This window comes from Lepidochelys kempii, chromosome 2 (assembly GCF_965140265.1).
Source record: "Lepidochelys kempii isolate rLepKem1 chromosome 2, rLepKem1.hap2, whole genome shotgun sequence".
Taxonomy (NCBI): Eukaryota; Metazoa; Chordata; order Testudines; family Cheloniidae; genus Lepidochelys; species Lepidochelys kempii.
Genome location: NC_133257.1, coordinates 34353323 through 34377673, shown reverse-complemented (window position 1 = coordinate 34377673; position 24351 = coordinate 34353323). Strand labels below are relative to the sequence as shown.

Genomic DNA, 24351 nt, shown 5'->3' with positions numbered 1-24351 from the left:
CTTCGACTCCAGCTACATTATTTGTGTAGCTGGAGTAGCATGACTTAGGTTGACTTATCCTGGTAGAGTAGACAAGGCCTTAATCTGAATTGTAGGCTCAAACTTAATTCCAACCTCCTATTTTAACAATTATACAATATATACTTAAAGATGATGTTACCTGTACTGGTAATGGAATCTGAATCTTACTAGGAATTTAATTCGTTTGATATATGTATTGTGGGATAAAATGTTCTGAAGATGCCTTTCAAATGGAAGGTGAGTTTTTTTGCTTCTTTCCCCAGAGGATGGGACCTTAGGGCACAGACTTCCTAGAAGGCACTAGACAACAGGCACTTTCTAGAACTTTGTTTTGTTTACTTCTGACTGCAAAAAATACAAGTAAATATATACTTATTGTCCCCATCTTCTCCTGGTACTCCATATCCTAGCACCACTTGTGCTAATTTATTCTGAAACCTCTACCTTCAGATTGGTAATACATAGTGTTGGTGTCTTACCCTGTGAATAAATGGTCAGCTTTATACTTACTGTAATGTACCTTTTGTATTTGGCCAGGTCTAAATCAACTATACTAACAAATCCTCCTAGTGTACTAGTTCCTTGAGTGACAAAAGCACATTATGTCAGTATAACTGTCTATACTAGAGCCTTTGCTGGTATATAAGTGTTGCTCCCCTCTCCTGCACCTCCTCCAAAAAAAAATAAAAACCCCAATAACTGATGTTACTAAACTGGCAAAATCTGTTGTTGACAGAATAAAAGGCACTTTGTGGTGATAACTTGGACTCTCCTTTGCTTCACAGAGATGTAGAACCATTATCTGTAAGGGACCTCTGCCATTTCAAGAAAATTACAAGAAGCAGTACAGATGAAATGGATTCAAGGGTTCGGGATGCAGGGAATGACAGTGCCAGCACAGCCCCTCGGAGCACAGAGGAGTCTCTTTCGGAGGATGTGTTCACAGAATCGGAACTCTCTCCAATATGCGAGGAACTTGTTTCTTCAGATGAGCTTCGACAAGACAAATCTTCTGGCGCCTCATCAGAATCTGTCCAAACAATAAATCAAACTAGCGCAGAATGTTTAACAATAATTTCAGACTCGACTGATGTTCCCAGTGACTTAAAATCCAGTGTCGACCTGCCTGTAAGTGACAGTGGGTTTGTTACTCATATTGTGGGTTCAGAAACTGTTGAAATGGCAATACAGGAGGGAGAGGACACTGTAGGGGAAAAAGTTACAGATGCTCATCAACCATCTTTGCAAGAAATGCAATCCAGTAAAGGATGTGGCACAGATGTAGATGTAGTCATTGATCAGGATTCCACACTAGAGAAAACACACAAAAGAGAGTGTGAGATAAAAGAGCAATGTCTACTTTGTGAAGACATCACAGACTCTCAAAAAAAAGAGACCATTACCAAGGGAAAACTAGTGAAAGAACTAACTCGAGATTCAGACATAGACGTTGAAGAGCTTCGTGAACTCTGGAGGATTCACACTATGCAACAAACCAAGCAGCAAAGAGAAAACATGCAGCAAGATTCACAAAAAGAAATTAAGCACAAAATGGAGGTTGCAGAAGATGGACAAGTGGAAGGTAAGTGAGTCAAGGTCTAAGGTTATAGAATAAAATAAACATGAAAATATTTTTCTCCCGTCCCCCCATCACCACAACAAAAAAGCTGCTGCTTTTAAAAGTACTAAACTTTCAATGCATTCTAAAGAAAACCTCATCTGCCTGTATGTGCATACTGAAATGTCTCCCTGGCTTGATGACAGAATATAATTCATACTACTTAGGGGAAGGGCTACTATTGTAGTAATTGGATAGAGAGAGGGGGAGACTTGGATTTGCATTCTTCCAGTCAGTGTCTCAGACCTTGTGTTCACAGCTGTGTTAAACTTAATGAAGAATCAAATCAGCTGATATAATGAGGACTGTGGCTGATGGATCAATGTAGAACCCAAGACCAGTTGTGATCCTTGGTATGTCAGTTAAGTGATTAATACATGGGCCCAGGAAGGCGCTCTATGGTTGGATGAATTTCACCCTTGGTACTGGACATATGCAGTATAGCTGAGTTAAATGAGAACTCTAACTTTTTGAGTTTCATAGCCTTTTGGGGACTCGAATCTCTATCTTAACATTACATCAACATATAATTTTCTGCATTTCACTTAGGCCACGTCTATACTAACACTTATGTTGGCAAAATGTATCTTGCTTGGCATGTGAGAAAACACATCCCTGAGCAACATACGTTTTGCCGGCATAAGTGGTAGTGTGTACAGCGCTGTGTCAGCGGGAGAGCTTCTCCTGCCAACATAGCTACTGCTGCTTGTTAGGGGTGGTTTAATTATGTTGATGGGAGAGCTGTCTCGCGTTAGCATAGAGTGACTACACGAGAGATCTTGCAGCAGTGCAGCTGCATTGGTACAGCTGTTGTCACTGCAAGCTCTCTAGTGTGGACATGGCTTTACTCATATTTTATCATTCCTTTATGTTTGATGCTGAAATAGAATAAGATTAAATATACAAACGCCTTTCCCAGTACAGGAGCCAAATACAGAATTAATTCTCAGATGTGGAAAATGACTTTTTAGTTTTCTGCACATCTTCATTCCTCTAAAAGGTCGGTTCTTCAAGTCTTTGCTTATGTCGATACCATTCTAGGCGTCTACATGCACTGTCATCGGAGATTTTTGCCTTGGGGTCAACTGTGGTGCTCCCTTGAGTGCCACATTCATGTGTCGGTATATCAGGCACCACCAGCCCTCTGCCCTCTGTTCCTTCTTACCACCGATGGTAGTTAGTCAGACCACCTTTCTTTGCATAACAAGGGCTAGCGATTTCGGCTCTTCTGACTTTGAGCCTTAGGGCCTTGTAAATAGTTTGTTTATAGTAATTCACTTCTAACTACCCTTCACAACTACTGAATGCTAGAGTCCTACTGGGGACTTCACCCGAGCCAGGGCATACTCCAGTCTCCGGGGTTTAAGCCTTGCTTGGATTACAACAGGCCTATGCCTGTTACTGACCCACACAGCAGTTGCCTCAGGTGCTTGGGGGAATCATATGTGAAGGACAAATATTGTATCTGTAAAAAATTTCCACCCAGAAAGAGCGTGATATCTGTTTGAGGGCTCTCCTCCTGGAGGCTGCCCTCCGACCAGCTTCTGAGCCATCCCGGCCAGACTCTGCCCCTGGTACTTCGGCCTCTGTGCATAGCTCGCTCCTGGCACTGGTGCCTAGAAAGACCAAGAAGCACGGCTCCCTGGTACCAGGCAAAGGACCCAGTTTGGGCTGCCCACCCACACTGGAGCCACATGGATGTGCCTCCCCAGTGGGGGCCCTTAGCCCCCCCCAAAGGATCCACTGCCAACTTCTGGGCGCAGTAGGGGATCCAGACTTGTGGCGAGATCAACGCCTTCCCAGGCTCTCCCAGTGCTTAGAGAGCAGAGGCCTCTACCAGCGCTGCTGGCACTCTGTGTGCCGCAGGAAGCAGCAAAGGCTCCATATGAGGGCAAGCCAGCTGTCAAGACCCTCCACAGGCAGTTGAGCATGGCCGATCTCCTGAGCCAAGGCAGCGCTCTCCAACTCCACGCCACAGATCTCCGAAGGGTTCGAGTACCTCCAGGCTGACTGGTCATCTCTGCAGCTGATGAGGAGGACAGGCAGGGGGACACCAGTTCAACCCCCAAAAATGAAGAGGCTAAAAGACTGGACCTTTTCAGGAGGAAAATGTATTTGACAGCCAGCCTGCAATTCCGAGTGGCAAACCACCAGGCTTTCTTGGGCCGGTACAATTTTAACTTACGGGACTCCCTCTGTAAATTCAAGGAGTACCTCCTCCAAGATTTGGCCCAGGAATTCGGCACCCTGGTGGAGGAGGGTACTGCAGCAGCGAGGTGCTCTCTTCAAATGGCGTAGGTCATGGCTGACTCTGCGGCTAGGGTGGTCACATCAGTGGTGGTCATGAGGTGCAGCTTCTGACTTCAGATTACTGACTTGTCCCAAGAAATGCAGACTTCAATCCAGGACCTCCCATTTGAGGGGAATGGACTCTTTGCAGAGCAGACAGATGCGAGGCTGCATGGGTTGAAGGATACTCATACCACCCTTTGCTCGCTGGGTCTGCATACGCCTCAGTCTGCGAGGAAGCAGTTCCGGCTGCCCTTGCCACCAAGGACTTGGGAACCTTGACAGGGGTCAGCAAGGAGAAGTGATAAACACAAGCTTTAGTCGTCGCTGCCCCTCCTCCTCCCGCTCACCCTGTGCATCCAGGCTCAGCAAAGCATCCTGGGGGCCAGAGGCACTCATTTTGAAGGCGCTCTCCGGAGCGATGACCCAGTCAACTCCCCGGATCCACCTTGTTCTTTCCTCAACCGTCTTCGTCCTTGCCATATGGCCTGGTTGCAGGTCACTTTGGACCGCTGGGTGCTAGATAGTGTCTCGGGACTATACCCTGCAATTCTCGGCCAGATCAGACCTGATCTCCCATGTGAAAAACCATCCACTCACCACAGCGCACATCTGCCTGCGGTGGTTGGGCCACATGGCTGCATGTACATACATGGTCAGTTGTGTCTGGCTCTATCTCCGGCCTCTGCAAGCATGGCTGGCATCAGTCTACATCCCCAACAGGCACGACCTAGACCGGGTAGTCAGGGTGCCAGATCACATTCGATCATCCCTGGATTGGTGGTTGGACCCCAGGTCGGTGCTGGAGGAAGTTCTCTTTGCAGCTCCATCGCTGACCCTGGTCTCTTATGCTTTGGACTTGAGCTGGGGAGCCCATTTCGGCGAGCTCAGCATGCAGGGCCACAGGTTGCAGGACGATCTGGCTCTCCATATCAACGTCAGAGAGCTCGGAGCGGTTCGCCTGTCCTGTCAGTCTTCCTTGCCCCATTTGAAGGGCAAGATGGTGCAGGTCCTGACGGACAATACTGCTGCAATTTATTAAATCAACATACAGGGTGGAGCCAGGTCGTCGGCCCTTTACACAGAAGTTCTCTGCCTTGGGACTTGTGTGTGGCGTGCTGTTCATCTGGTAGCCACACACCTGCCCAGGACCAGGAGTGTATTAGCGGATCACTTCAGCAGGACCTTCTCATCTTGCGACAAGTGGTCGCTCCATCCGGAGGTGGTCAATACAATCTTCCAGAAGTGGGGGATTCCCCAGGTGGATCTTTTCAAGTCCAGGCAGAACAGGAAATGCCACATGTTCTGTTCGATCCTGGGGATGGGATGGGCCTCCCTGTCAGACGCATTTCTCATCCCGTGGTCAGGAACTCTGATGTATGCCTTCCTGCCAGTGCCATTGAGTCACAGGGTGAAGATCAAACAAGACAGGGCGCAGAGGTTCTCAAACAAATTTTTTTGGTGGCCTCAGAGTGTGGCCACCAACTCTGGCTGGTGGCCATGTTGACAATTTTTTCCTAAAATATTTAATTAACTTTAGGAAAAACAAATAAATATGCACATATACATGTCCAAATCATTGTAATTTATTTATGTAGGGTTTTTTCAGACTCAGTAATAAAAGTTGACAGTTGTCTCTATTCTTTATTGGACATAAAGATAATAGAAACACAAATAAGGTGCTTTGCATGTTCTTGCCTTTTTTGTTTTTTTCTTTTGGTTGTGCTTTTTTCCCCCTAAGACTTGCTAGCTGGTAAGTCTTCTGCTGTGAAGTGATATTTGTATCTTTTGTTAATATCACTTTTCACAGCAGTCTTACTCAACCCTAGAAAGCCCTGGGACAAATTAAGCCCTGGATGGGGAGATGGGCAGGGAAGCAGTGGGGCCCAGGGACAATGTGGGGGGTGGGTAGGGGGTGGTGAGCCTGGAGCCGGAGCCTGAACCAGAGCCTGCCACAGCTTGGACAGAGCCTGAAGCCCCATGGCCGAAGCCTGCCTCCCCCACCCCCCGGGGAAAGTGGGGAATTCACCAGCTGCCTGCACCTCTGGTGTTTGTCTCTGGAGGGGGGCAGGGCTCAACTGCTGCTGACAGCCATGGGAGGGGGCCGCTTATTTGCGCCCACCCCCATCACAGCCCAGGAGGCAGTGGCTGCAAGAAAAGGACCTGGTGGTTGCATGCAGCCACAGTGGCTGCATTTGAGGAAACACTGTACCTAATAGTCCTCATGTGGCCTCACCAGCACTGGTTCAGCACGCTGCTGGACCTTTTGGTAGCCGCCTCGCTGCAGCTGCCCCTTCGGCCGGATTTGCTGTCCCAGAACCACGGAAACCTGGCGGCGCTACATTTGACAGCATGGCTAAACGCGGACAAACTGGAATGCTCGGCCCGGGTTCAGCAGGTCGTGCTGGGTAGCAGGATACTCTCCACCAGAGCAACTTACCTGGCCAAATGGAAAAGGTTCATGTGCTGGGCCTTGGAATGGCCTATCCAGGCTGAGCAGGCCTCCGCAGGAGATCTTGGATTATCTTCTGCACCTTAAGCTCCAAGGTTTGTCCCTGTCCTCAATCAGGGTCCACCTGGCCAATATTTCAGCTTTACCCCTCCATTCCATGGCAATTCAGTCTTCGTTCACAACACGACAGCCCGGTTTTTGAAAGGTCTGGAGCGTCTCTACCCACACTTCCAGGATCCCGTCCCTCCCAGGGACCTGAATCTTGTGCTGTCGGGACTCCTGAGACATCCCTTCGAGCCTCTGGCTTCCTGATCTCTCCTGCTTCTCTCCTGGAAGGTTTTGTTCCTGGTTGCGATATCGTCAGCCTGCAGGATGTCTGAGATCAGGGCACTTACTTCAAAACCGGCCTATACAGTATTCTACAAGGATACGGTTCAGTTGCGTCTACACCCGGTGTTTCTGCCCAAGGTAGTGTCCCAATTTCGTACCGACCAGGACGCATATTTACTTGTCTTTTTCCCAAAGCCTCATAAATCGGAAGAGCAATGCAGGTTGCATGTCCTGGACGTCGGGAGGGCGCTGGCCTTCTACATTTATGGAATGGCTTTGTTCTGTCAGTTGATGCAGCTCTTTGTTGCAGTAGCAGACAAAATGAAGGGTCACCCAGTGTCTGCTCAAAGGTTGTCATCCTGGATCACTGCCTGCATCCGTTACTGTTATGAGCTGGCAAGTGTGCCTCCACCAGCAGTCGTGAGGCACACTCGACTGCGGCATCATTATTGGCCTTCCTGGTGCAGGTTCCAATCAAGGAGCTCTGTAGGGTGGCTACCTGGTCGTCGTCTGTCCACACATTTGCATCTCATTATACACTTGCCTAGCAAGCTCAAGACAATGCTGGCTTTGGTAGAGCAGTGGTGCAAGTTGCACAACCATGAACTCCAAGCTCACCTCCATGGACACTGCTTGTGAGTCACCTGGAATGGAATCTATATGAGCAAGCACTTGAAGAAAAACGGTTGCCTGTGTTTTCGTAACTACTGTTTGAGATGTGTTGCTCTTGTCCATTCCATTACGTGTCCTCCTGTCCCTTTGTCGGAGTTGCCGGCAAGAAGGAACTGAGAGGGTGTAGGGCCGGCGGTGCCTGATGTACTGACACGTGAATGTAGCACTCAAGGATGTGCCACAGCCGACCCTACAGATACCACTAAGGCAGAAATCTCCGACCGCGCACATGGGCGCGCGCACACCTAGAATGAAATGAACACTAGTAACACATCTCAAAGAACAACAGTTACGAAAAGGTAGGTAACAGTTTTTTCTGTGTGGTTTTAGTTGCAAATTACTGCGACAATCTTTGAGTGTAACTCAAATCAAAACTTGCAGTTTGTCAAGAATGTAAAATCTCTGGCATTATTTCTAAATACAAATCTTTCACATTTTATGGTTTTGTTTTTTTTAATTGTCTGGTCATTTTATGATGCACTAATGGAGAATTAGCACTTTAAACCATGCGCTATGTATCGGGTTTAAAAAAAAAACTCAGGATAGTACTTATATGAAACATAACTCTGAAAGAATGTTCACGTTCAAGCCAGTCCGTATATATCATTAAAAATACTTATATGTTTAATTAAATATATTCTTGGGCTGGCTGGACTTCATTTTATATCTCAACATCTGGTGTGGTTAGCTGTTTGATCTAGTTACAGAAGTAACTGCCTTTTGGAAGGTCAACCCATATAATTGCTGTATCATTCTGTGGTAATAAGTTTGACTTTAATACCCTAAATTGTTACGGGAAGTGTTATATTACACACTATGTCCCCTAGGTGGGCTTGGCAATTTTGGATTGTATCTTTAGTAAGATCACAGGGAAAAGTTCTCCCAGGGCTCCCATCCCCACATCTTAATGTTGTTACTAATAGTCCCATTATTGCACTAGGCACCATTCAGAAACTTTTGAAAGGACCTCTCATATTTAATAAAAGGAGGACTTGTGGCACCTCAGAGACTAACAAATTTATTTGTTAGTCTATAAGGTGCCACAAGTCCTCCTTTTCTTTTTGCGGATACAGACTAACACGGCTGCTACTCTGAAACCTGTCATATTTAACGACATTTTGAATGTATAGTTCAGTTTGCATAAAAATGCTTGCAGAAAAATATATAGACAAAACTTTGTTATAGTTATACCTATTCATAAATGATCTGAAAAAAGAGGTGAACAGAGAAAGTTCTGAAAACTATACTAAATTATTCAAGGTAGTTAAGTAGAAAGCTGACTGCAAAGAGTTACAAAAGGATCTCACAAAACTGGGTGAAGGGGGAAAAAATGAAATTCAGTGTTGATAAGTGCAAAGTAATGAACACTGGAAAACATAATCCCCAACTAGGCATACAAAATGATGGCGTCTAAATTAGGAAGATCTTGAAGTCCTTGTGGGTAGGTACCTGAAAACATCTGTTGACTGTGCAGTGGCAGTCAAAAAAGTTAACAGTGTTAGGAATCATTAGGAAGGGGATAAGATCGTATGACAGAAAATATCATAATGACTTTATATAAATCCATTGGTATCCCCACACCTTGAATATTGAGTACAGGGCTGGTGGTCTCATCTCAAAAAAGATACATTAGAATTGGAATAGGTATAGAGAGTGGCAATAAAAATGATTAAGGGTATGGAACTGCTTTAATATGAGGAGAGAGAAAAAAAACTGGGACTGGTCAACTTAAAAAAAGAGGCGACTAAAGTCAGGTTTAGGATAGAGGTCTATAAAATCATGACGATATTGAGCTGGTGCATAGGGAAGTGTTGTTTTACCCCTTCACATAACACAGGAACTTGGGGTTACCCAATGTATTTAAGAGGCAACAAACTTAAAACAAACATAAGGAAGTACTTCTTCACATAAGGCACAGTCAAACTGTGGAACTTATTGCCATGGGATGTTGTGAAGGACAATAATTATTAAGGGTTCAAAAAAGAATTAGATAAGTTCATGGAGGATAGGTCCTCCAATGGTTTTTAACCAGGGTGGTCAAAGATGCAGCCCTGTGTGCCAGGTGTCCCTAAACCTCCAACTGCTAGAAGCTGGGACTGTACAACGGGATGCTAACCTTCATACCATTAGGATGCTTAAGATTGCTATTCAAACGTGTGTACATGATCTGGGAATCATTTTATAATACAACATTTAATTCATGGGAAATGGAGAAACCACAGAAGGATTTTTAAACTATTTAATTTGTTGTCCAATATTATTTTGATTATATGATTCTCTGTTTTTCCATATGTTTGTGTATTACCATAGAGCTCCCTTGATGTTGGAATAAGATACATGGAATATAAATTTCACTCTCAGGGCTAGGTCCACATATTTTCAGTGTGGGTTGTTGCCTCTCTGTAGCTATAGAGGGCAGGGTCAAAGCCAATTGCGTGGCTGACAAGGAACTAGCCACCACTTTCAGAAGTCCCACTCAGTTTTGTTCTGCCTCCTACTGGCACCTACTGTGAGGTGTTTTGTTTTCTTTTTTTTAAGAGGGGGTCAGCAAGCTGAAGAGGTGGTTTGTCCACCTCCTAGAATTACCAGAGCAGAGGGTTGGGGGGGGTGTCTGACAGCCAGAATGTTTTTTGAAGGATGGCTGAAAAATGAAGACTCTGTTCAGCTGCAAGTGGCAGTTACATTGAAGAGGATTGCGCTGTGTGGGAAAACCATAAGCAGGACCAACCAAAACAACCACAAATAGAGGAGGGAGCTGCTAGTTGATCTTTTTCACTTGTGCACCCTACGGCAGCATGGGTCTCATCATTCCTCCTCCTTTTTCTTGTTGAGCAATTTGATCTCCTTCCCTTAGCCCCAAGGGAAGTTAAGAATTTTGCACAGGGGGGAAAGAAGAAATTCCCACTTGGGCTAGAGAGCTCTGGAGTTTGGCAAGAAAAGTGCCTTTACCTCAGAGGTTGTCGTCTTGTGAGCCCCAGAGAGCAGCTGAGTGTCCCCTTACAGTCATTTTATCCACTCTGAAAAGAGCAGGGATAAAGAGATGCCTTTTAGCAGAAGAGGTTCACAGGGCTCACCATGTGATTCAGATTCCCAGTCCCCACCTCCACCAAGGAGTAAATTTTAAGAAAATGGGTTCAAGAAAATGTCCGAGAAAACTGGCCTCTTCTTCTGGGGATAGCAGTTCCTCTCACTCGTCACCAAAGAGCACTAGAGCTAAAAGCTCTGCTCACAAGGTATTCATGCAAAAAGGGATTCCAAGGGTATGTCTTCACTACCAACGTTAAAGCGCTGCCGCGGCAGTGCTTTAATGTTGCTGTGTAGTCGCTCCCATGAGGGGAGTAGCTACCAGTGCTGGGAGCACAGCTCCATGTGCTGGTCCACTGTCTACACTGACACTTTACAGCACTGAAACTTGCATCGCTCGGAGTGGGGGCGTTCTTTCACACCTCTGAGCAAGAAATTTTCAGCGCTGTAAAGTGGCAGTGTAGACAAGGCTTAGGTGTTTCTGGGCTGTTTAGCCTTGGGGGTTAGGGCTTTGTAGTAGGATTGTTGAAAACTACTTCTGATACTCAGGTGGCTGGTTGCAGCAGCTGCAGCTTAACTGTTCTGGGAGGGCCTCTCTGGCAGAATGCCTCGGGGCAATAGAGGAATAGGAATAGAGACATTGACAGAAAAAAGCTCAAAAATGCCTTGGCTAACTGTATGCCCCTGATGCTGCCGGGCTATGTATCCTTTTTGTGGCTGCTCCTCTAAGTGTGGAAGGGGAGACTGGAGCAAGTCTAAGCCCAGAAAGGGGAACTAACAGTCTTCTGCAAGGCAGATTCCAGCACTAGAAACTACCCCTGTCTGCAGTCATGAGAAGTCCGATGAGCAACACCTGGGGAGGAGACTATTAAAATTAAATACCAATGTTCCTCTCATCCTCATCCTCTCACCCTCTCATCCAGAGAGAGATCCTGGATGTGGTTCAACTAGAGTACATCATAGAATGTTTGTTTCTGAATCATCATTTTCTCCCTTCTCCACTATCCTCAAATCCCCAAAAGACGGACGCAGCAGGTAAACAAACCGGCCCGGCCCGACAGGGGCTTTCCCCGCACAAGCGGCAGAACAAGTTTGGGAACCACTGCCCTAGTGTTTTTCATTCTTGTTTGTTTTGGTTTGGTTTGGTTTGTTTTCCAAACTTGGTTGTGTTCTCTTTGCTTTTTAAAGGCTTCCTTCTGAATCAGCTTGAAGTGTTGTGGGATTTGGGTATTTAGTCTGTCTCAGAGGCTGTTTATTTTGGTTTGTTCACAATTCCTTTAGCTAAACTTGGCAATTTACACCTAATCACTTGTCCAGTGTTTAGGAACCTAATGGTTCCTTTTAGTTCATTAGAAATACTACAGCAAAATATACAGCTACTTCATCCTGTGTGTTTTATAACTCTAAAATATTTGATAAACGTGCTAATTTTAGAAATGTAAATAAGTCTTAATTCTGCACTGATAAATGCAGAAATTGGTTTCTTGAAATGAAAAGTAACTAATACACATACATTCAGTACACAAGACTGACATACATCTAAATATATACATTAATCTTTTCTCTCGTAAATATGTTGTTTCCACTGTATATTGTATGTCACTTTATTGCTATCTGATCACATTTTGTACATTGGGAAAATGAATTTTTTTTTAAAAAAGGGGGTGGGTTGGAAGGGAGAGGATTCCAGTCTCAGACTACAGGTAAAATATGTCTTTTTGATGCATGTGATGGGTGTATCTGGCCCTTCGTGACCTGCTGATGGAGGCCACCCAGTCCTACTACACACCCCCCCCCCAGGAAGGAGCAGCAAAGGTTGGTCCTCCAGGCCTGCCTAGAGAGGACTTGTGAAAACAGCCAATCAGTGCCTAGCAGACACCGATTAAAGGAGCTACAGGGGCTTAGTAGGGCAGTATCTGCCTGAGACCAGAGGGGCGAGGAAGGGTGCTCCTCTCTGGCCAAAGGAGCTCGACTAGCTTCATTTACTGTCCCTGGGGGAGAGGAGCTGATAACTTTAATAAGGTAATGGCTGAAGGTGAAGGGGCCAGGTGGGAGGAGGCCCAGGGAAGCAGCAGTAACTAATTAAAGCAACCAGCGCATGGCTGTTTATAAGGTCCTTTGGGTTTGAACCAGAGTGGTGAGCAGGCCTGGGTTCCCCCACCAGCCACTGGCAAACGGGTCAAGGTTCCTTTAGAAGCTCAAGCAAAGGGCTGAACTTAAAGGGCCCAGAGACTGGGCTGAAGACCCAGGAGGGCATATAGTGTAGATTCTTAACTATTCCAGAAGGGTTCATTTTTGACACTGACTTGGCTGGAGGGCCAAGCTACTGAAGACCTACCTAGTGAGGCTAGCAACCTACAGTGAGTGCCAGGGCAGGAAAAAGATTGCAGTACCACACCCCGCTCCTAGGAAGCCCTCATGAGGTGAGTCATTTTCCCCCCTCACCCCATTACGGTGCATTTTCAAACATAACTGAAATTTCAGTATGTACTGTGGGATTGAGGTGTGGGGGAGAGAGAGAAGTTAGAAGTAGTCAAATCTGTGTCGTCGTCTTAGGTTTTATTGTTCCATGTGTATAAGTGAGTTTAAATATGCTGAATGGTAGCAAATCTTAATAATGAAATAAAAGTATTTGCAGCTAATACAGGCTGCATTGGATCAATCATCCTAATACGTAGTTGGTTAATTGTATGGTTCAGCTTGTGGAGTAGAACTTGACAGAACTACCTGCTTCCCCCCCCCTCTTTTTTTCAGTAATAGGTTCTGCTCTTATGAAAGAGAAGAGAAGACATCGATCTCACAAGTTCTTGTGTCTCAGAGTTGGAAAACCTATGAGAAAAACATTTGTGTCACAAGCAAGTGCATTAATGCAGCAGTATGCACAGAGAGATAAGAAACACGAGTACTGGTTTGCTGTTCCACATGAAAGGTAAAGAGGGATTAGGTTGTCAGATTATAATGATGCCTGGGAAAATATTTATCTAATTTACCTTCCTCTACGCTTCTCAAAATCATGTATAAGTAATTATACCTTCCTTGTAATAACATAAGAGGCAAATCTTGCCATTCTTCCACAGCTGTGGAGAGTGTCAGATGCAGAAGAACAACACGGTTCTACTCAAATCGGGTAAGAAATTGGAAAGCTTATGCATGTGGAAATACAACTACATGCTGGGTGGGCAAGGGGGAAGAGTAGATGGACCATGTGGATCCACTGCTACTTGGAGCTATTAACCATTGCACCTCCATAGTGTGGGGACACAAGATTAGCCAGGTGCAGGAGTTTTGCTAATTGAGGAGAAGGGTTTTAGGTTTATGTGCCTTGTACTAATGCTGGCATGTCCCATTCTTTCTACTTAACATCTCTTTTAATTAATCAAACTGTGCTACTTGCTAACTTTTAAAGACTGCATCCTTGGTAGGCCAAGTGGCTGGCTGTCATGGCATATATCAGCATGGAGAGGAATTCAGATGGACTCATCTCCATCCTGTTGTGTGAGAGAGAGAAGATCAAGGAGCAAGTTAATCATAGAATATCAGGGTTGGAAGGGACTTCAGGAGGTCATCTAGTCCAACCCCCACTGTAACGTAGTGCTTGATGGGGGAGGGATAGCTCAGTGGTTTGAGCATTGGCCTGCTAAACCCAGGGTTGTGAGTTCAATCCTTGAGGGGGCCATTTAGGGATCTGGGGAAAAAATTGGGGATTGGTCCTGCTTTGAGCAGGGGGTTGGAGTAGATGACCTCCTGAGGTCCCTTCCAACTCTGATATTCTATGATTCTATGTGTTCATGGCACTAGCACCATACAGTGGGGAAGGATGTTAAATGTTGGCGGCTTAAGTAAGCTTCTTGTAGGCAAAGTCAATAACTTTCTATTTAAAATACTAGTTTCTTACAATTGTTGCCAATTAATAATTGGCATTTATTAGCTAGTTTTGAGACACTAGTTATTTTGAACCGACATGGACACTGACACTGCTCCCATTCATAGGCAGGTAGGATTATATGCGGAAGCTTTCATTGTCATGACCTATTCTGCCTTGTTCAAAGTGAGTTCAGTCTCTAGTGTTGTCTATTGAACATCTTTTCAAAAGCACTAAAATTCATGTAAAATAAAAGGTTAACTTAACATTTAAGCTGAGCACTGTTTAGTGGCTATTGGTCTCTGGAAACAGAGTTACAAGGAAGATATAGTTGGAATCTTATAAGAACTTGCTGGTATGCAGCAAGTGTGATTTCTGATAATCTAGTATCAGTTTGGGCAGGGTTTATTTTAAGGAGAATAATTTAAATACACTTCTGATACTCACTTTAATCTCTTTGGGCCTAATCTTGTTCTTTGTGCTGACTTACAGTACATAAACTAGCCTCAAGGGAGGTCTCCAAGGAAGAGGAGAGGGAGGATCCTTGTCCCCATTCCACAACACCATAAAGCCTCAGGGCTGCTATAATCCTCAAGGCTGTTCTGTTCCTGTCCATGGTTGTGAAGGTCATTGAAGTTGTGGTATTGCAAAGCCACTGGTACTGTCCCCCAAACTTCCCTCAGTCAGTGCAAGGGGAACCCTCATAGAACATAGTTCTGTAGCACATGGGGGGATAGTAACTTCTTGTGCAGTCTTCTGGGATCATGCCCTCCCAAACTGTGGAAACACTCCTGTGTTTGTGAGGCCTATAGAAAAGAGAATAGTATTTGCCATTTAATGAACTACTACTACTAGACAAATCTGTCTGTATTTCAGGATCTTGTTATATGCACAACTTCTGTTTTCTTTCTTTGTGCCATCTAGTAATGCTAAGTAGAATATGAAAACACTCAGAAGTGGTTTAGGCTCAAAGTGTAGGTTTTATTTGGGGCAGAATGAGGCAAGAGATATGCAAACCTTTCTAATCATATTTGGTTTAAACCTCCTATGAGTCTGTTTAAGCAGTCCTTTTGTATTATTAGAGGTTGGATATTTCAGTGGTTGGTACTATATAAAAACTCTTAAGCTGAGAATTCAAACAGTATTATTGTGCTACTGTATAAGAATGGAAAAAGTTAAGGTGACGAATTAAAGCTGGTCTATTTTCACTGTCCAAGTTTAGTGAAATACTAAAAGTAAACAATAGCATAATTAACAGATTCTCAATCAGGTTTGTTTCTATTATCTCAGGTAGTGATAAAGCACAAAGAAGTTGTAGGTTTTTTACGTGCATGTGCAATCCCTGATAAAGTCAACAACTAATACGTTTTGTTTTAATTTGTGTCATTATTTGATTTTGTTTTTCAGGACAGAACACTTGTATGGCTTCTTTATTCAGTGGAGCCCAGAAACGTATTCAGAGGATACTGGGGAGTCTATTAGAGAGCCTGGGTTTATAGTTGTAAAGAAAAATGAAGAGCCTGAAACTGGTGATTGCACTAATGAAGCTGCTTCTAGGGAGTGGGAGGTAAGAAAAAGCATTGTCGGGATCTTTTCTTAATTTTTCAATAATATTAAATGTGTTGAATTATATTTTTGATACAAGGAAAGATGACTTAAGTTGAAAACACATATGAAGCACTTCATATATAATACATTTTGTCAATTCATTAACTAGAATTATTCAGTTGTGTACTTTTTAATTTGTGCCACCCTAACACTTTACTGTAACGTATTGGTTTGGGCAACATTTCACCAATTACGAACCTGCCCTTTTTTCCCCCATCCAGCAAGCTGTATTTTGGAATACACAGTAGGCGACTCAAAAAAAAAAAAAAAAAAAAAAAAATTGAAAGAGGCGTAAATAGATCAGAAAGTACTACCTTTGTACAAAATCCATCTTTTTGATAAGAAGGCTTACCATTGTTTAAGGAAACTATACTAGAGTAGACTGTTTTAGTATGTATGAGGTGCACGTGCATAGAGCCTGCAAGCCTGCGGATATCCACTTTATATCCGCGGCTCTCCGCATCCATGGACCATGTTTGTGGATCGCAGGCCAGATGCAGATAAAAATGTTGTATCTGCGCAGAGCTCTACACAAACATCTGCACAAATCTCATAATGTAAATATAAGGTGCTGTGAGAAAATAAGTACACTGTAAGTGTGTATATATACACAGGAGCTTTTATAAATTGTAGGGGTTTTTGTTGGATTAACTGGGAAAACCTTTTTTTTTTAGATTTAATAACATGTAGAATGTTGTTGCCTGGATTAATATTTTAATATTAACATGTATTACCGCTGGAATGCATATATGCTTCTTTGTAATAAACGTATTACTCCCATGTGTATCAGCGTACATTGTGTGTCTATGGACACATCTTACATGTGCATACAGTTAACATATTATTTGTATGTTTTTTAAGTGTGCATATGGAGAAAAAAGTCACTTGTAATTTTTGTGTGCAGTCAGTAGTTTGTCCATCTAAAACTGAAGTGTCATAGCAAATTAGTCCGTTTTAATGAGGTGTACAAGAGTTCTATAATATACGTTTGCTGCAAATGACAATATTGAAGTACCCATCAGCATCACTTAATTTGAGCCTGTGAGACCATTATAAACTCACTGTCAATCTTGCATCAGGATCTGCTGTATTTACTGTGGTATATTGGAGTGCCAAAAATCTATCTGAATTTTTTTTTATAGTGCCCTTTTTCATTCTAAATACCTTAGACGCATTTTTAAGAAGTTAGATTCACATTAGGCTTAATGTGGATACCAGTTTTCTTCTCTAAGAACTTTTTATCCTGTTTGTTTTTAAATTTCTGAAATTAAAGATTATAAATTAGAACCCTGAGATCCATAATTTTATCTGAAGCAAACTACAAACCACTACTTCTGCAGCATAATAGGTCTTGCCTGTAGGATTCCATTGCTACATTCAGAACTTTAGCCTAGCTTTGTACATGCGTATGCTGTATATCATCAGGCTCTCATTTTCAAACCTGTACTTCTGTTACATGGGTATACTGGTGTCCAAGTATTGTGCTGGTAAAAAATGGCAAGAAAAAAGCCTGTGTGAGTAAAAGACTGAAAGTTCCAAATTGTGCCTTGGAAATTGGGGCCCAGATTGAAAAGTGTTTAATATACAGTGCTCTAAATGTAATGTTTTTGTCTTGGATTGGATAAAATTTCCAATATACCTCATATTTCCTTTCAAATGAAAAATGTTGCAAGCAAAGAATGTGGATAGGATTAGAAAATGGGTGTGGGAAGCTGCTTCTATATCCATCCCAAAGAAATTTTTCCAGTTAACTGTAGTATGAGCTTCTCTCTTTAGGAAGTCTACTGTTTCAGGAAAAAGGTCTAATGGGCAGAAAATGTGATGTACAATATCTGCAACTACCACTGATCCTGTGATGGATCAGGAATGCTATCTCAGATTTGACATTGTTTTGATCCATAGTATTGCACAGTATTAAAACACTCTTTAAGTGAAATAATTCAGCTGTATAATATTAAACACTGCACTAGCTTATAAGAAACTGAGTTACTAGCCTAGCGGTGCTTAGTTCTACTCCTTTTTACATATGTTAATTTTACAAATAGTTCTAGTATTGAGCATCACTACCAATTCACAATTAAAGGATGGTAGGTGACACTCAAGCAATGTCAGCTCTGTGTAGGATATCTGTGTGTGGATCTGTTTTCTCCTAAGTGTGTGTCTGTGATGCACAGGAATCTACTGTTTAGGACTCTCACTGGTTTGGGATTACTTCGGTCTATTGCACCTATCACTCTGGCAAAGCAGTGTAGAAAGTTCTTTTATTCATTCGGGTCTTAAGGCTTAATTCTTAAGGCCAATTTCTGTGAAGCCTAGAGGAAATTTAAAATACCAAGGGCATGTCTACACAGCCCTGTAGTTCTAACTAAAGGGAACACCAATATGCACCAAAGTGCTGCACTGTAACTCCCCCATGTGGCTGTTGCGTGCGGAAACTTAAAGGTCCCAAGTTTGTACTGATGTCCTCTTCAAAGAGGACGACAGCATAGATATGCCCTATGACAATTTTTATATTTCTTAGGTAAGAAATAAAACTCTACTTCCGTGTCATGTTCTGAAACAAATGCATTACCTTAACATCATCTCTGTCCATCCTTCTCAACCCTCACTACTGCCTTGTCATGAGAAGGGATCATCACATTTTAAAATTAGTTTTCAAGTTCATCAGGGCAGGGATATTGTCTTTATCTATATTGTGATGAGCCTAGCATATTTTTGGGAGCTGCAGTAATGCCATAAATCTATTACCCTTAGTAATAAGGAAAGTTTTTGAATTTCAGTGGGGGATTTTTGTATCAATGTTTATAGGCACACATGCTTGTGATAGTGTTTTATAGATACAAAAGTGTTCCTGCATAGAGATTTTCTCTAAAAAGATGTCTTACATTTGCATCTAAGCATAATCAGACTAGACATATTTTCGATCAAGTAGTTGCATGGTTGCCACTGAAAACACCACCTCCCCCAGTGGTTCACAGTGTAAACCTGGGTGTTTTTCAGGTCTGTACCTGTGGAGGCTGAGAGAAACTGAGTTAGCTATGTTCTAAGCAGTGTATGGGTTTATAGACTCTAAATTATAGATTTCTGAGAACCTGCTGAGTTCATGAAATAGGTGTTCATGTGTTTGCACTAGCCTTTGCTACTCCTAGGTGTGATGCTTGTGTGTTGGTCAAAGCCTCTGAGGCAATGAGTATTGGAGACTGAAAGAGTTTACTGTAACATGGAGCTGTGAAAACATGGATTATAGTGCCATTAAAACAGGAAAAGATCCTCAATCAGTACCTTCCAGATTTCTTCTGTGCCTGATTGCAAAGATACTAAGAAGCTTGCAGAGGATAAATGTTAGCTTGAATTCTACCATAATCTTGAACACTTGGTTTAAGTGAAGTTAAGTAATTGGTTAATTCATTATTTTTGTATAAGATTCTTCAAAATTGTCTAGTAACACTTTCTTTAGGGTGTTTTGTAGGATGCCTTCTTTTTTTCTCTTGCTGTTGAAGTCAGATATTTCTCTACCATGTATTTATTGCCTTTTTCATAGGAAAAATATATTGTAGGTCACTTAAAGCAGATAAGCTGAACTTTGCTTGGTCATAGAATAAAGGTTATGAAGGAAAACGGACAGCACTTTTGCTTCTACTTTACCTTTATTCTTTAGTCTTTAGGCTTTAATCTTGGCCCCCCACCCCCCCAATGTAGCTACTACTTTTGCGAATATTGTCCCCATAGGTACTCCACATCAAATGCACATGCACCTCTTGAGCCCTAGCTTGCAGATTTTCCACTGAGCAGTGTCCATTCGGCCAGCGCATGTGCTCTATACAACCTTGTGCTGCACTCTGAGGATATATAGGACTGTGCAGACGAACCGTCCTTGGTTCCTTCTTTATCTGAATGTCCAACAAGAACAGTCTGAAGCAGAGGGGGGAAGGAGGGTGGGTAGTGGAGCACCCATAGGGACACGCATCTGGAAAAAACAGTTAGTGCACAAGGCACTTCTTCAAGTAGTGTCCCTATGGGTGCTCAATTTCAGGTGACTCCTGAGCAGTATCCTCATAGGATATTCCAATCAAGGGCTTGAGAGGCACATGCACACCTGAAGTGGAGCACCCATAAGTACATACATTTTGAAGAATCACAGTTACTGCTCAAGGTGAGTAACATTGTCTTACATGGAAGGCAGTACTAGCCTTGCACTGACAACACTTTCTGGGTTTAACTGTTTATTCAAGAAGTTTCTAGTCTTCTTTACATATTAAGAATCTTTTGTTCATTTCACTTTCAAGTGATGGTGTTCTTCTACCCTTTTGTAATTCCTTGTCTTTTCCCACTGCACTAATAACTTAAATGTAAGGTTTAGTAGACTAGTGAACTTGTTACTTTAACGGAGGAGAAAGAATCTTTATTTTAGTAGTGTCTTTTCTGCAATTCCTGAATTGTTCCCAGACCAGTTGAGGTCAGAAATCCTACTTGGGTCTAATTTTAATTTTAAATGGTTGTAGGGAAGAGGGTGGGAAACTTGTGAAGGCTTATCCACACCAAGGCTATGACCTTTCCCCACTTTCTGTTACTGTCACTACTGATCTTTTTTTCTCAGACTTGCTCCAGAAGCTTTTGTATGTCTGCTTACTGCAGTATTTTAAAATAGGCATATATAAATAGTATACACAGGATTTTGAAATGTGCCTTGGGACAGGGCAATAGTACCGAGAGAAAATATATTTATTTTAAAATAGTTTGATCTATTTTTTAGATAGATATGTGCACACACCTTTAATATAGGGAAAAAATGTTCTTACGTTCCATCGGAATTCCTTCCATGGAGGAGAGGGTGAATTTTAAGAAATAAACATCAAGATGTCTATATTAAAGTACCCAAAGTGATCCAATCTCCAAAGGATGTAATCAAATAGCAAGTAACCACATGTTTTTGGAAATGTCAGGAATTGGAACTTTTTTGAACCCACAATTACAGTAAAATATACTTAACACACAATTTAGTAACTATTAATAAAGAAAAGCTTTATTTCATTCTGGGAAATATATCAACTGTATTTACCAGTTCTTAAAGAGAGATGTTTATAATTTTGATAATACTAGCTAGGAAGTGAGTGTCTGAACTTTAGTAATCCAGAGCAGCGGGGAAAAAAAACCTGGAATGATGTTTAAGAAGCTTCATTATTGCCATAGTAAAGAATGCATTTTAATTGTGTAGTTTCACCGTATAGGATACGTACCATAAATCATAATCAACTTTCATTTTATTTAACTAATTTGATCCTATTTTTTTTCAATCTTGAGAAGAATGTCTTATTTTGGTTCCAATTAATTTAATCTCCTAATCTTTGGAGCTTCCTCATGGAAATCCGTGAAACTACTAGCATAATTAAGGGAAGCAGGACTCAGTCCATTATATTCTTTTGACTAGCTGAGTTGTCCTTGCAGTTTATTTGAGGTAGCTTTCTCTGTGCAAATACCATGTCTGGTTTTATTCAGGTTGTGATCACTTTTTTTTAACTCCTCTGTTCTAAAGACATTTTATAAAGTGTACATTTAAAAATGGATGGCAATATGGCATTACCAAGTTTCATATGTTGCAGATGCTAGACACTGTTTACTGTATGCTGCACTAATAGGAGTACAGTATTGGAATGGTCATGCTGGATTATGCCCATCGTCTACCTCGTACAGTATCCTGTTTCTTGTGGCTGGCACCAGATGCGTCAGAAAAAAGTGCAAGAAATCTCACATTAGGCAGATCTGGGGTAATCTGCCTTCCAGGAATGTCTCCGCTGTCATTTCTAATAGTTTCAAACATGAGCTTTTATCTCCCTTCCAATAACTTATTTGGCATTACCTGTTATAACACTGGCATTTGAAAGAAATTAAACTGCTTGAGTTGACTGCTGCACGAACAGTTAAGCAGCAATCAATCTGCAATATATTTCTGAACATTGAAGAAACTGCCATTTTAAAATGTATATGTAAAAAGCAATGCATACAGTTAGTCTGGAGCAGAAAACACAACAATTGTAAACATTTATAATTATATAAACAGTGAAGAAGATGGATACAGAACTCTACTGCAAAGGAGAAGTCTTTATGTCAAAGTTAAAAACAAAAAGAAAGGAGGGGAAGTGGGAATTACGGCAGCCATATTGTAGAACAGACATGGGTAATGTCATAGGAATAAAGATAATGTACTGTTTTATAACTTGATTGATGATTGATTTGGTAGAATAATGTTCTGCCACCTGGTATTGATCTAGTTTGCAAGCTTAATTAACATGAAAGACTGACCTCTGCAGGTGGCCGGCTGAAATCCTAAAGCATGAGCATAAGACGTAAACTAGAAGAGCCCTGCCCCCTGCCATCACAAGCACCCCATCATACAATCGCACTCATAAGTTTGTCTAGCTCTGTAATAAAACTAAGTTGTTTGCCCCCCCTTCCCCCCCCACAGCTCCTGTTGGGAGGCTGTTCCAGGACCTCTGTTCCACAAGGGGGTATTACAGTGTGTATTGTCAGAGAAACACCAGCCAGCAAGAAAGAACATGGAGTTGGACAGTTCATGTCCAAATCCATATTATAATGCAAATCTAAAGGCCCAATATGAAATACAGATCAATAAGTATATTGATTGGAAAGATGATGGATTTGAATTTCACTGGCTTGTTTGTGTTTGAAGTCTGAAGCTCCCATCTGTTTGCCCATTTTTACTAGTTGCCTTGTGTAGTTCTCAAACTACCTTCTACATATCAGGATTATAGAACAGAAGATTTAATTAACTATATTTTAGGGGGAAATTTTTTCAAAGGCACAATTAGAAAAATCTCCCCCTAAATTGGTATATGGTATGTCCTCGCTCTAGATTTTTATTGTATGAAGGAAGCTTCCATGCATACAAGTATATGTCCTTATCACTGACCGACTAGGTCAAAGGTTTTTGTGCTATCTCAGCATCTTTCGTATAGATTTCTCTAGTGTTGCTAATGAGGTTGGCTATGCTAATGAAATGCAACTGAGGTGTCTGTTCATCACTTTCTAACTATGATTTGATCAAGGCCACCCCATTATGAAGAGAGGAGAGACTTGATACAGTGATGTCTTTAATTAAAAGCACATGGTGCCATGTCTGCTCTCAAATGTTGCCAGAGTATGCCACAATTAAACAGTTCAGTGATCAGAAGTCTTTGTGCTACTGGCACAATCTTTGTGTTCAGTCTAGATACAGAAGGTCACAAACTTTACAATATGTGAGATTGTTGTAAAGATGAAGTCAAACTTCTAGAGAAGGACTTTAAGTAGCAGAGTTGTTATTGGATAAGGCAAAACATTTTGCTTTTTGAACTACTGCACACAGTCCTTTCTAAATAGTATGGAGGAAAAAAATCAGCAATCCTGTGGCTTTCTTCCACTAAAGCAAGAATCTGTCTTACTGCAAAGCAAACAAATGCTGAAGGAAAATATGAGGTTCAGCATTTCATGAGAAATATCTCCTGCAATGCATGTTCAAGAAGCAGCAGTCTGTGGGAGACAGTGCTTCTCCATTGGAGCCATGCTCTTTGGAAACTGATGTGCTGATGGAGTGTTGTGTGTGGACAGTTCTGTGACACCAATATATCCAAATCCATGAATTTGGGGGGCTAGTGTTGACACAATCTGTCCTCATAAAGAATCTGAGGATAAGTTTTTAGAGCTTTCTTTCACTGGAGGGTGTTATATGGCTCATTGTGTAGTAACTTTCGATATTTGCTTAATGGCAACTACTTGTGAATCATCTCATTCATTAATAGTTTTTGAAGCACAGCTGTAGAATGCTGTGGAGACTTTTAGGATTTAGAACTGAGGATTTGATATAATGACCTAGTCCTGTAATGGGTCCAAGTACTTTGTTATTTGTATTATCATAGCACTTAAGAGCCCCAGTCATTGACCAGGACCCTACTCTGCTAGTTGCTATGTGCCCCAATCTTGTGACTTGTTACATATGGGTATATTGCTGCAATTACACTGAGCCCCATTTAAGCCAGTGAGGCTTTATGCAGGTGCAGCAGTTAACCCAAGCAGAATAATTGGCAGAATAGAGACTTTACTTTAGTATTAAAAGTAAAATTAACTTTAAGTAGACAACCTTTTTAAACTTTTAATATTTAAAAGGAAATCTAAATCACTCAGGTATTGGAGAGCTATCAGATTGATTTTTCTTTTTTGTTACAAATACCTTTACATTTACAAAAAATGACTCTTGGAGTTTCTACATATCTGAAATTTGCATCCCAAACAAGGAAAAAACTTACAGCGAAAGACTCCAGACTCAGCTTTTTGAGGTGGTTATTCATCCGTCTATTAGGAGTAAGCAGAGAGCCTATAGAGAATGGAAAATGATTGATCAGCGATGAAATTTAAATCTTGGAAGTTATGAAATATGGGAATAAAGTGAGAATACTAAATGTCAAGCTAAATTAGCTCCTG

The 24351-nt window shown here is 42.0% G+C and overlaps 1 protein-coding gene across 4 annotated transcripts in view; it reads left to right on the top strand.

The window, feature by feature from the left end:
- Window positions 1-24351, top strand: part of OXR1 (oxidation resistance 1) — a 471185-nt gene that overhangs the window by 399027 nt on the left and 47807 nt on the right. For all 4 annotated transcript variants that reach the window (XM_073330327.1, XM_073330325.1, XM_073330328.1 and 1 more), the window contains exons 9-11: window positions 807-1603; window positions 13161-13335; window positions 15676-15835. In XM_073330327.1, coding sequence (XP_073186428.1) covers window positions 807-1603; window positions 13161-13335; window positions 15676-15835 — 1132 coding nt within the window. The remainder of the gene's footprint in view (window positions 1-806; window positions 1604-13160; window positions 13336-15675; window positions 15836-24351) is intronic.